Source organism: Peromyscus leucopus, chromosome 9, assembly GCF_004664715.2.
Source record: "Peromyscus leucopus breed LL Stock chromosome 9, UCI_PerLeu_2.1, whole genome shotgun sequence".
NCBI lineage: Eukaryota > Metazoa > Chordata > Mammalia > Rodentia > Cricetidae > Peromyscus > Peromyscus leucopus.
In genome coordinates, this window is record NC_051070.1 from 52648782 (window position 1) to 52661143 (window position 12362).

The 12362-nt window shown below is 54.0% G+C and overlaps 1 protein-coding gene across 8 annotated transcripts in view; it reads left to right on the forward strand.

Annotated features, from left to right (window-relative positions):
• Dmtn (dematin actin binding protein) overlaps window positions 1-12362 on the forward strand; it is a 35842-nt gene that overhangs the window by 11167 nt on the left and 12313 nt on the right. For 6 of the 8 annotated variants that reach the window (XM_028877614.2, XM_037208405.1, XM_028877612.2 and 3 more), the window contains 7 exons: window positions 8017-8186; window positions 8402-8476; window positions 9021-9176; window positions 10481-10525; window positions 10891-10990; window positions 11329-11385; window positions 11665-11817. In XM_028877614.2, the coding sequence (XP_028733447.1) occupies window positions 8169-8186; window positions 8402-8476; window positions 9021-9176; window positions 10481-10525; window positions 10891-10990; window positions 11329-11385; window positions 11665-11817 (604 nt within the window). In that variant the 5' untranslated portion in view covers window positions 8017-8168. The remainder of the gene's footprint in view (window positions 1-8016; window positions 8187-8401; window positions 8477-9020; window positions 9177-10480; window positions 10526-10890; window positions 10991-11328; window positions 11386-11664; window positions 11818-12362) is intronic. The other 2 variants (XM_028877616.2, XM_028877617.2) reach the window with 1 other exon arrangement.

Below are 12362 nucleotides of genomic sequence, written 5' to 3' on the forward strand. Positions count from 1 at the left end.
GCAAGTGGGCCTGGGAGGGGAAGAGGGAGAGGGTGAAAGGCAGGGGCGGCGGTCCCGGGGCGGGGGGGGGGGGGTGAAGAAGGAAAAGGGAAGACAGGAAGAGAGAGAGAGACAGAGGACAGACCTCCCACCTGCCTGACCCAGCCCAAGTGGCCGGCTTGCCTTACTTGTTCCTTACTGTCTGTGGCCTTCCCCAGCATGGCTTGACGATGCCAGGTGCCCCAGAGCCAGATCCTACAATCTCATCCAATCCTAGACTCCCAGCTCCCGCTCTACAGGCGAGGTGAGAGGCAGAGAGGCCCCAAGTTCGTATTAAAACAGGATCTTTGGGGATGCACTGGGAAGAACAGGAACTTCCTTTGGCTTAAATACAGCCCCGGGGTTGAATTCCAGCTTGGCTTCCTTTGGGTGGCCTTGGGTGAGTTCATCTCTCAGCCCTTTTTTGTCCTTATCTCATAGTGAGTTAGAATGCCAATGTGTCAAGTCCAGCCAGGCTATAGAAATACCCCCAGGCTACACGGATACCCACACAGAGAAGGCGGTAACTGGCTTAGGATGGACAGACAGGATGGAAGCGGAGGCTGGACCAGAGCCCACCTGCGATGGTGGATCTGCCTGCCGGCTGAACTTTCATTCTACAAGTCCAGGGGCCTCAATCTCGATTCATCCCTGCCTGAAACAAAAGCCACCCTGGGATGGATGGCTGCAAATTTGGAGATCCCTTTTGGGCGAGTCTTATCACCCCCATCCTGGGGAGCTGCAAAGCTCTGGTTGCCCTGGAGATGAGAGGGTGGGTGGTTTGAGGTGGGGCCTGGCTGGCGGCTCCGATAAGGCTGGGGCGCCCAGCTGAAGGTGGGTGCGGCTGCGATGGGAGGATGGGGAGCCTGCTGGCTATTGACCTGAGCCTGGGAGGTTGAAGGGTGTCTTCCTACACCTGGACTAGCTTCCTCCATGGTGCTCTACCTCCCTCCCCTTCCCTCCTCCCTCCCTTCCTGCTGCAGCCTGCCCTTTCAGTCTGTGCCCACAGAGGTTACAGGAGTCTCCCGAAGAGAGCAGGGCTGTGCCCGAGGGTGGGAAAGGGATCAGGCCTGGAAGCAAAATGAGACATTAGCTTGGGTGAGGGGATGCCACGTGGGTGCCGTAGGCAGATGCCTGTGCAGTGCGACTTGGCAGAAGCTGAAAAATCACACACACACACACACACACACACACACACACACACACACACACCTCCCACTCCCATTTTCTTTCTTTTCTCATCTTCCACCCTAAAACATCTTCCCCCTGCTGGCCTTCTGACAGCCGCAAATGTCCCCGGGAAGAACCTTATTCGTAGCCCGGGATTGTATGTAGCTTCGCTGAGGGGCTGGCAGGCATGAAGTCCTGAGGTCGATCTCCAGCATCACATTAAGTCAGGCCAGGTGGTGCCAGTGGGCCCAGCGTTCTTGAGGTGTAGAAGTTCAGTGTCATCCCTGATAAGGTTAATACACACACACACACAACACACACACACACACACACACACACACACACACACACACACACACACACATATATATATTTGGAGACCAGCCTGGCCTACCGAGAGAGCTCTATGCCTAAAACAAACCAACAAAACACCCACCAGGAAACCTTCCATTCAAATGCAAATGTCCCCACCGAGGTAAGGCTCTGTCTGCCCTTAGCACTTTCCCCCAAAGCTGCTGATCTCTGTGCTCTGGCACCAAGGTCCGCCGACCCCGATGAAGCCGGGAAGGCACCCCAGTGCTTCCGAGGGTCTGGGAGGGGGAAGGGACGGAGGAGCACAGTAACTCAAGCTGAAGTTTTGCATGCCGTGGTATCGTGGTCGGTGGGCTTAGTGTGTCCTTGACCCAGTGCTTGCTGAAGTCTCCATTTCTTCTTCTACAGACCTGAGGTGACGGACAGTCAGTTCACAGGATTAGGATGTCAGGGTGAGGGTGGAACGCAAGGCCGTGAAGCGCCGAGGCCAAAGCCACTCATGACGCATTCTGCAGACACCAACTATTGATATAACTCTGCCCATCGGAGTTCAAAATCACGTTCCTGAGTGGCGGGGGGGGGGCAGTGTTGGTGTTTGTACACATGGCCACACCCCTGGGACCCCTCACTTTCCTGCTCTCAACACTCCGATGGGCAGCCATTGCTCCGTAATGCACCCCACACCTGATGTTCAGGGTGGAGCACTAGGACATCGTTCTTCCGGCCAATCTGTGCTAGTTGTATGCGCCCTCCAGAGTGTCCCTTCCCAGCTCCCCTGCGCTCTGCTCTATGCCACCTTACGGTCTGCGTAAACTTTCACTTCGTTGGTAAAATAGGAGCCCTCTGACTGGCTCCCTCCAAATGCCCTGCTCTCTTATTACCCAACTTCTTGCCCTTTCCCCTTCTTTCTGAGAAGCATGTGCTTTCTCCAGAGCCTGTCCACCGCCTGGGCACTGACAATCCTCCCTCCCCCACCCCTCACCCCACCCCTCCCTAGGGCAACCACAAGCCCAGGGCTTCCCTTCTTTAAAGCCCCTTTGTGGTGGCGCACACCTTTAATCCCAGCACTCAGGAGGCAGAGCCAGGCAGATCTCTGTGAGTTCGAGGCCAGCCTGGGCTACAAAGAGTGAGATCCAGGACAGGCTCCAAAACTACATGGAGAAACCATGTCTCGAAAACAAACAAGCAAACAAGCCCCTTTGCTAGAGCCCTGCACAGACTCCACTCCTCGGGTGGGTACAGCCTTCTGTCACTTCTCTGGGAGCTGGCTCCTCACTTCCTCCTCAGTGATGGCTTCCCTGGCATTCTCATCTCTTTGTTCTCCTTGGGCTCCCCTCAATGTTTATTGCATACTTTCTGTGGAGTACCAGATCCCCTTTGCTTTCACTCCCCAAAGTGGGTCCTGGGTCTCCTACAGGCATCAGAAAACACAGACACTTACATTACAATCCATAACAGTAGCAAAATCACGGTTGCGAAGTAGCAGTAGCTGGGGGTCCCCACAGCGTGAGGAACTGTATTAAAGGGTCACAGCATTAGCCAGGCTGAGAACCAGTGTCTAGGCCAACAGTCCCCAGGCCACCCTTTCTAGCCTGGTGCCTCCGGAAGATCCTTTCCTCTGCACATACCCATCTGTCCACCAGCTGCCCTGTTAAAAATGGATGCTTCTCCCCCTCCCCATTCCCCCCTCATCCCCTCCAGCCCCCTACTCCCCACTCCCCCTGAGTCAGCCAGTACCTGATCTGCCTGCACCTGCTGCTCTTAGCATTTCTCCACATTGCTTACTCCTGTTCTGAGTCCCGTGTTGAGGTCTGGCCCTTGAACACTGCTTCTGTCTGTCGCCTGGTTCACTGGCCTCAAGCACTGCTGAGATCATGTCACTTCTTGACTCAAAAATTCTTAACCCTCCTGTGATGGATGTCACTCACTGAATATACTCTAATTCTAGCCTGGGACCCAGACTCCTGTCTCAAATGGCTCTCAGTCCCCGAGTGCTGTAATTCAGCCGTATTTGGTGGTCCCAGACAGACCCAGTGTGTCCCCATATCCCCACCTCTGTTCACGCCCTTTTCTTTTAAGAATCCTTTTTTGCTGAGGTGGTGGCACACACCTTTAGTCTCAGTGCTCGAGAGGCAAAGGCAGGTGGATCTCTTTGGAAGTCAGCTGGTTTGCACAATTTGTCTCAAAACACCTGTCTTTTTAAAGCTGGGATTGGTGGCAACGGCCCATTCTTGTAACCTCAACACTTAGGAGACTAAAGCAGGAAGGTTATAAAGTTAGGGGCCCTCCTAGACTATATCCCAACCTGGGCTACAGAGTAAAACCCTATCTGTAAACAAACAGACAACAAAAAACCCCAATAAACAAACAACTCCTCTTTTCAATTTTTGTATGACCTCAAAGTGGGCATCCTTTATAAGGAGGTGGTTCCAAGCTGTGTGGGTTGCAACTCCTTTGGGGGTCAAATGGCCCTTTCACAGGGGTCGCCTAAGACCATCCTGCATATCAGATATTTACATCATGATTCGCAACAGTAGCAGATTACAGTTATGAAGTAGCAATGAAAATAATGTTATGGTTGGGGATCAGCACACTATGAGGAACTGTATTGAAGGGTCACAGAGTTAGGAAGGTTGAGAACCACTGCTCTTAGGCCTCCAACAAGTACCTCCTCTGAGAAACTTCTCCATTCCCCCACAGACACCTCTCCTTGACTTCCTATAGCCCACTGCCTTATCTGGGATGTGCGCCTCTCCACTTTGCATAGAAGTTATCTATGGGCAAGCTCTCTTCCTGGAGGGGCCTGTAATCGGTCCTTTCATTCATCTTTCTGTTCTTCATGAGGTTCAGCACCGAGCTTGGGACCCTGTTCAGTGGGGAAGAGATGATCCAGAGTGAGGGGGTGGATAAGTCAGTAGCAGATCTCCTACTAGATGGCAGATGGGTGGATGGGTGGATGGGTGGATGAGCACTCACCTCTAGGGCTAAGCCATAGGTATAGACCTTATGACAATGGCTATTGATAAAGTAAAAACCAGAGCCTAGCGAGAGAGAGCTGATAGCTCTTTTGTTTGTTTGTTTGTTTGTTTGTTTGTTTAGTTTTTCTGAGACAGGGTTTCACTGTGTAACAGCCCTGGCTGTCCTGGAACTTGCTTTGTAGACCAGGTTGGCCTCAAACTCAAAGAGATCTGCCTGTTTTTGCCTCCCGAGTGCTGGGATTACAGGCATGTGCCACCACTGTCCGGCCCAAGCTGACAGACCTTAAGCGTGTACCAAAATGCATTTTGCTCATCAGATACCTGGTTTAAGCTTTTCAAAATCAGCTCTGAGAAGGTTAGAGGAGTGTGACGCTCTAGAAGGAGAATCCTGTTACCACAAACACCAGATTCCTCCTGTGCCTGATGGAGATGCCCAAGTTCTAGAATTCTTTTTTTGTTTGATTTGCTTTTCAAGACAGGGTTTTTTTGTGTAGCCCTGGCTGTCTTGGAACTCATTTTGTTGAACAGGATGGTCTCAAACTCAGAGATTTTCTTGTCTCTGTGTCTTGAGTGCTGAGATTAAAGGCATGGACCACCACACCCAGCCTCTGGTTCTAGAATTCTCTCTCTCTCTCTCTCTCAAAAAAAAAAAAAACGTACATTGGGTTTTTGCCTGCATATACATCTATATGAGAATGTCAGATTCCCCTGGACCTGGAGTTACCGTTGTGAACTGCCATGTGGGTGCTGGGAATTGAACCTGGGTCCTTTGAAAGAGCAGCCAATGCTGGGCGGTGGTGGCGCACGCCTTTAATCCCAGCACTTGGGAGGCAGAGCCAGGCAGATCTCTGTGAGTTCGAGGCCAGCCTGGACTACCAAGTGAGTCCCAGGAAAGGCGCAAAGCTACACAGAGAAACCCTGTCTCAAAAAAAAAAAAAAAAAAAAAAAAAGAAAGAAAGAAAGAAAGAAAGAAAGAAAGAAAGAAAGAAAGAAAGAAAGAAAGAGCAGCCAATGCTCTTAACTACTGAGCCATCTCTCCAGCCCCCTGGTTCTAGAATTCTAAAAAACTTGGCAGGACACATCCCTGGGTGGGCATCCTGAATCATGCCATCATGCCAAAGGCACTTAACGTGAGCTACTTGACCCTCGACATGTCCTTAACCTCCCCAAGCCTTGGTCTCCTGGTCTGTGAAATGAGTCTACCCTGAAGGGTTGCAGTAAGATAGATTAGAATAATATTTATGCGGTGTTTACCAGCATCTAGCATATGGTACTTAGCGCAGCTACTTGAGAGCTGAAGCAGGAAAAGGTCACAAGGTAAAAGGCTTTCCTGGACTATGGAGTAGTTCAAAGCTAACCTGAGTAACTGATTGAGGCCCTGTCTCAGAGCAAATAATGAAACAGAGACGGCAAAGTCGGTGGCTCGGTAGGAGAAGGCACTAAGCTCAGTCCCTGGCATCCCATGCACACCGAAGTATCTAGCACAGGACATGCATGCATTCAGCCGTGACAGCTCAGGGACGGAAGCCGCCCTCTGGAAGTCGGCAGCCCATTCACTGCAGCGCAGCAGACAGCGCCCTTCCCTGTGAAGTCACTGATCAGAAAAGGGTCAGCACGCGAACAGGACGGCAGGGCCTTCCCCGTGGATCCAGGAGGATGCGTGGCCTGAGGGAGGTTGGTGGAGAGGTGGACAGAGGTGAGCAGAGGTGGGCCGAGGTTGGCGGGTGAGGACAAGGGCTGCCGACTAGTGCAGTGGCCGGTGGGCAGCAGGGTGGTTGAGATGCAGTGCAGGTGAAACGGCCTGGGAGAGCCAGGCGTGGTGGTCCAGGCCTTGAATCCTGGCATCTGGGAGCCTGGGCCTAAGAGAGGATCGAGAGTTTGAAGGTAGCAGAGAGGGCCATGCAGTGAAGGAGAGAGGGCCATGCAGTGAAGCTCTGTGAGGAGAGAGACAGAGAGACAGAGAGAGACAGAGAGAGAGAGAGAGCACACTAACTTAAGAGGATGCAGCTTCACCCCCAAAGAGAGAGAGAACAAACCAGTGATCTCATTCTTTCATGACTGGCTATAGAAAACCCCCCTAAATTCACTAATCCCTGGGGAGATAGAAATAATACTCGTAGCTGACCCTCTACATGGAGTAGATCGTGTTCTGTGCACTATGCGTGCCCTAACGTGCCTGCTCTGATGCGGGAGAGATGGCTCAGTGGTTAAGGGCATTGGCCGCTCTTTCAGAGGACCCAGGTTTGGCCCCTAACACTCACATGACCCCTCCTCTGTAACTCCAGTTCCAGGAGAGCTGATGCCTCTTCTGGCCTCCGTGGACACCAGCTACGCATGTGGTGCACAGACAGACAGACATGCCAGCCAAACCCCTATACACATAAAAATAAATAAATAAGTGCTGTGGACTTCCCAGAGAGGTCTATGACAAGAAACTATGATTACCTTTCCTAGCTTTGCTGTTACTGTTTTAGACAGGGTCCCACACAATAATTCAAGCTGATTGGAACTCACTGTGTAACCTAGGCCAGCCTGTAAATTCAAAGCAATCCTCCTGCCTCAGCCTCCCAAGAGCTAGGATGTAAGTAAGCATGTGCAGAGTGCAAAAGATTCGCCCAAGACCACACGGCATCCGAGGAGCAGTTCACTTCTTAAGCTCCAGGCCTCCTGGCTTGGAAGGCCCTGCTTGAAACGGCCCCCTTATTCTCTACCTTCCCCTTCCGTTCACAGCTCTCCTCACGCATTGGCTTTCCAGGGCCAGTGTTGGGAGAAGAAGAAGGGAGGGTAGCTGAGGGAGCGACCCAAGAGGAGAGCGCATGGGCTATGGTCTCCACCTAGTACACAGACTGACCTAAGTTCCTAGGAACAGAGTGTGAAAGGAGGTCCAACCAGGCATTCATGGAGCAGTATGGCAGCCCCTTGAGAATGTTCTGGGCACTCTGTGGCCACAAAGATGTGGTTCAGGCCCCAGAGGTATTTTACAGTGTCTGCGGGGCGGAGGGGGGGGGGGCAGGGGGTGCTGCCTGACTGCAGGGAGTAGAGAAAGGTCCAAGTGAGCCAGCTTCGGAGGCCCGGCACCCGCTCTAGCTCATGGCCGTGGCTTCACCACTCTCCCCGACCCCCATGGGTTTTCTTCCTCCAGCCTCTGGCTCCCTGTGCTTCCTCTCTTAACTAATGACTCTGTCTCCCTTGATAACCTTCTGGGGAAAATGAAGAGGTAGGTGGCTGAGCAAACTGCAGGGAGTGGCACCCGTGGCTGGAGTAGGAGGGGCCAGCACCGCCTGGGAGAGGGCCCAGGCGAGAGCAGGGCAGGGCAGGGGTGACAAGCTTGGGGATAGAGAAGCCTGTCCATGCTGGGATGCCAGCTGACCCCTGCCGTCATTTCCTCTGGAGCCAGAGAACAATGGCTTAAAAAACAAGTGCGGCGGATCCGCGTAGCCGCTGGCTGGCCACACGCACATCTCTGGTGCTGAGCCCAGCTCTTACGGAACCTGACATCCTACCGCCCTGACGGCCCCGCGCCTCCCTGTCCTTCCAGCCACCCGCGGTCAGCAGCCTGGAGAAGCCCAAGGGATGAGTACACCACAGTGCGCTGCGACGCCCTCGCTGCAGGAGCCAGGCCGAGCCTGACGTCCGTCCTCTCCGCGTGCGCACCGGCCTCCGAGGGAGTGGCCGGCCAGTGGCTGCCGCATGGAACGCCTGCAGAAGGTGAGCCGGCTGCACCCCGGACCCGGGTGGGGACCGCGGGCCCTCCCGGGCCGGCTTGGGAGTCGCCGGCGCCACCTGGTGGCCACCTGCGCACAGCATGCCGGGTCCCCCTAACTCCTCCCCCCCCAACATCCTGAGGTCTAGGGCAAGACCCACGCCCACACACCCTCGCACCCACGCACATGCCCACTCCGCCACCTTCTCGCTCTCTCCAGCAACCTCTTACCTCCCCGGGGAGCGTCAGCTCCTCCAGAGACTCCAGTGTGCCGGGCTCTCCCTCCAGCATCGTGGTGAGTACTTGTGTTGGCCACCTGCACCTCAGCTGGGAGGAGGGAGGGGCGGGACCCACTTAACCCCTGTTTCCCCTGACACCCTACCCCCCACCCCCGCATGGAGAGAGGTTCTGTGAACTCTTGCAGGTGGAAAGACCCCAGAGATCCCAGCGAAAGCTTCCTACTGCCCTGGAAAGGGCTGGTCTAGTTGTAAAGAGCCTCAGAGGCAGAGAGCTTTTTTTCTTTTAAAGGGACGGTCTAGAGCGGAATGGTGAGGCAAGCCTATAGTCCCAGAATTTGGGAAATGGGAACAGGAGGATAAGGAAGTTCAAGGCCAGCGGCAGCTACAGAGAGGATTTGAGGAGAGCCTTGACTAGATGAGATATTATCTCAAAATTAAGGGCTCATTCTAGATCCTTAAAAGTAACATAATGGAGTTGTCAACCGTGAGAATTGACATCGAAAATGTTTTCTTGATAATCAAATCCATCCAGTGAGGCCAGTGGCCGCCCTTAGGTGATGCTATGGGAAACTCTGTTCCATTTGGACCATTTCCCTCCAGGCCAAGATGGACAACCAGGTGTTGGGCTACAAAGACCTGGCTGCCATCCCCAAGGACAAGGCCATCCTGGACATTGAGCGACCTGACCTCATGATCTACGAGCCTCACTTTACCTATTCCCTCCTGGAACACGTGGAGCTGCCCAGAAGCCGGGAGGTAAGCAGGGGTCATTTGTGCAGACCTGAGGGGAGCCAGGTAAGTGATGAGTGGGGATCCCCCTGGCAGACCTTGGAGGCAGAGACAGGCTATGCACAGGAATGAGCCCATATTTTGGGCAAACTGAGCACCAGGCTCAAGACTGGGGTGTGCCCTGGAAACAGGCAGGAGCAGCCATAGCTGAACAGTGGAAACATGGAGAGAGGTCTTGTAGGGGAAGCGTGGAAGACGGTAGGGGAAAACACACACACACACACACACACACACACACACACACACACACACACAGAGCAGGAGCTCCAGAAATCCTAGCTGAGGGAGTGGTGTGACATTGTAGCCTCTTTTTACCCTCTGTCACATAGAAATGGTAGTTCTTTGTGTGCACCCCAGAAGGTAGTGCACAGGGCAATACTTGGTTAGGTACTTTGTCACTTGTATTCAAGAAAGGGCCATGGCGGTGGTGGCGCACGCCTTCAATCCCAGCAGTCGGGAGGCAGAGGCGGGCGGATCTCTAAGAGACGAAGCCAGCCTGGTCTGGTTAATGAGCTCCAGGCCAGCCCAAAGGCTACATGGTGAGACCTCCGTCTCAAAAAACAACAACAAGGAAGGAAGGAAGGAAGGAAGGAAGGAAGGAAGGAAGGAAGGAAGGAAGGAAGGAAGGAAGGAAGGAAGGAAGGAAGGAAGGAAGGAAGGAAGGGGGTCAGGAGCTGGTGGGGTGGCTCAGCAGGTAAAAGCCCTTGCATGCATGCAAGCCTGATGGTCTAGGTGGGTCCCCAGAACCAACGGGAGAAGGAAAGAACTGACTCCTGGAAGTTGTCCTCTGACCTCCACACACGCACTGTGGCATGTATATGCCCACACTCACACAGAGTAACAATTAAAACAGTAAAATATGGATTTTAGGAAGAGAAAGAGGTCACGTTGGAGTGGACAGGCTGTCAGACTGGAAAACTTAAGTACCAAGGAGCCGAGGGGAACCGACTCCATGGTGGCTGCTTGCTGGTTGGGTTTCACCAGGCCTTGCCTGCCAGGCTCTGAAGTCAGGGTCATATTTACTTCTTGGCTGACCCTCAGGGCATGAAGCATGCCGCTCCCAGATCTGAGCTTCCTATGAAAAGACTCGGACGGGGAGAATCCCGGGCAAAGGAAGGATGAAGGCCAGGTCAGAGATTGGCAGGGACCCAAGAGGGGATCGAGGTAGCTAGGAAAGTAGGTGGAGCTGGGTGAGTGGGGGTGAGATGGCCCCCTCTGAGGTTCTAGGGTTTAGTCCTCCCTGTGACTCTGATAATCCTCTCCATTCACAGTGCTCACTGTCACCCAAATCCACATCCCCCCCACCATCCCCAGAGGTAAGTCGGCTCTAGTCCTGTGCTGCTGGGGCCCCCCAGCTCCCCTCCCCCCGCCGTGCCCAGTCTCAGCTCAGCAAAGTCCAGGGGATGATAGAATCAGCAAATCCTGGCTGGTTGGTCCCTGGCCAACTCATCTGTGACACAGCCAGACCCAGGGCCTCATTTAACCCTTTCTCTCTGGGTAGGCACCCTGAGCTGGTGGATGGAGCCTGTGAATGTTCTTCCTCTACCATGACATTGCCCTGGGGTTGGGGTGTGGGCTGCTGGTGGGGGAGGGCATAAAAGGTGGTCTGAGGTAACGCCACATACATGGGAGCGGGAAGGGGTATGGCGGGAGGACCTGGACGCTGCATACTTCTCCACAGGTATGGGCGGAGAGCCGGACACTGGGACTCATTTCTCAGGCTTCAACACCAAGGACCACAGGGACCCCTAGGACCAGCCTGCCCCATTTCCACCACCCCGGTAGGTTTTATTGTCAGCCCAGCTATGTTCTTTCTCTGGCCGTTCATTTTTCCTTCAGCATCCCCAAACCCCTTCCTCTCAGCCCCTGCTCTTTGGGTTTAGACCTAGCTGGACCCTATGGTACCAGGATGCTAGGCAGAACTAGCAGCAACAGCTGATTCGTTATGTCTTCCCTCTCATGCACCCGGAAAAGTACAGGACGTTCTACTTCATGGGGCATGATGCCGGCCGGCTGTCTGGCTCATCGCCCCATCCTGTTTGTCCCTATTCTGTGCCCGGACCCACCATCCCCTGCCATCACGTCCCCCTTCTCATCTGACTCTTGTTCCTTCTCTCAGAGACCACCCGCCCAGATTCCAATATCTACAAGAAGCCACCCATCTACAGGCAGAGAGGTGAGGGTTCCTCCCCGGCTTCCTGGGTGCTTGTCCTGCTGCCACCTACTGGTGGGGTGGTGCTGGGCCGTGTCTGAGAGCTGGGAAGGGATGGAGGGAGGGATAGATAGACTTCATAAGGCCTGCAGGGCTCATATGTGTATCACGATTACACCTGAGATCTCATGGGTGGGGAGGGGAGAGGGGAGGGAGCTGGGGCTGAGGGTGGGCCAAGTTGGCTGGCTGCAGGGTTAGCTGGTATGGGGTGTGGACTGACCCTTCTGGATCCATCATCTGCAGAATCCACGGGAGGCAGCCCTCAGAGCAAGCACCTCATCGAGGACCTCATCATTGAGTCGTCCAAGTTCCCTGCGGCACAGCCCCCTGACCCCAACCAGCCAGCCAAGATAGAGACTGACTACTGGCCATGTCCCCCGTCGCTGGCCGTTGTAGGTAGGAAGAGCTGGGGAAAGGAGAGAAGAGAGATTGGGAGCCCTGTTCACTACTCCCGTTCCAGCCCACCTGTTACTCCTCAGCCTTTGCGTTCTCCTCAGTCCGTGATCCGTTGCCTATCTCTCCCCTGCACCTCTTTGTATTGTTATGCAGGGCCTGCTTGCTAATCATTTCTTCCCTTCTTGCTCATTATTAATTTTTATGGTTTTATTTTATTTGAACTGTGTGTGTGTGTGGTGGTGGGGGGACGGGTGGGGGGGGGCGCGGGGCGGGTAATGTGACAGTGCAGTACCCAGGAGGCCTGAGGCAAAGGACCGCTCCGCAGCGGAAGTTATAGGAAGTTGTAAAGCACCCATGTAGGTGCTACCAATGGAGCTCGGGTCCTCTAGGAGAGCACTGAGCAGTCCTAACCACTGACCCATCTCTCCAGCTCCTGTTCAGTTCTTCAGTCACTTAACAGACATTTCTCAAGATTCTGCTACAGCCCAGGCCCTGTGGTAGGAGATTTCAAAAAGGGAAAAACAGATGAGAGGAGGTCTTGGTCC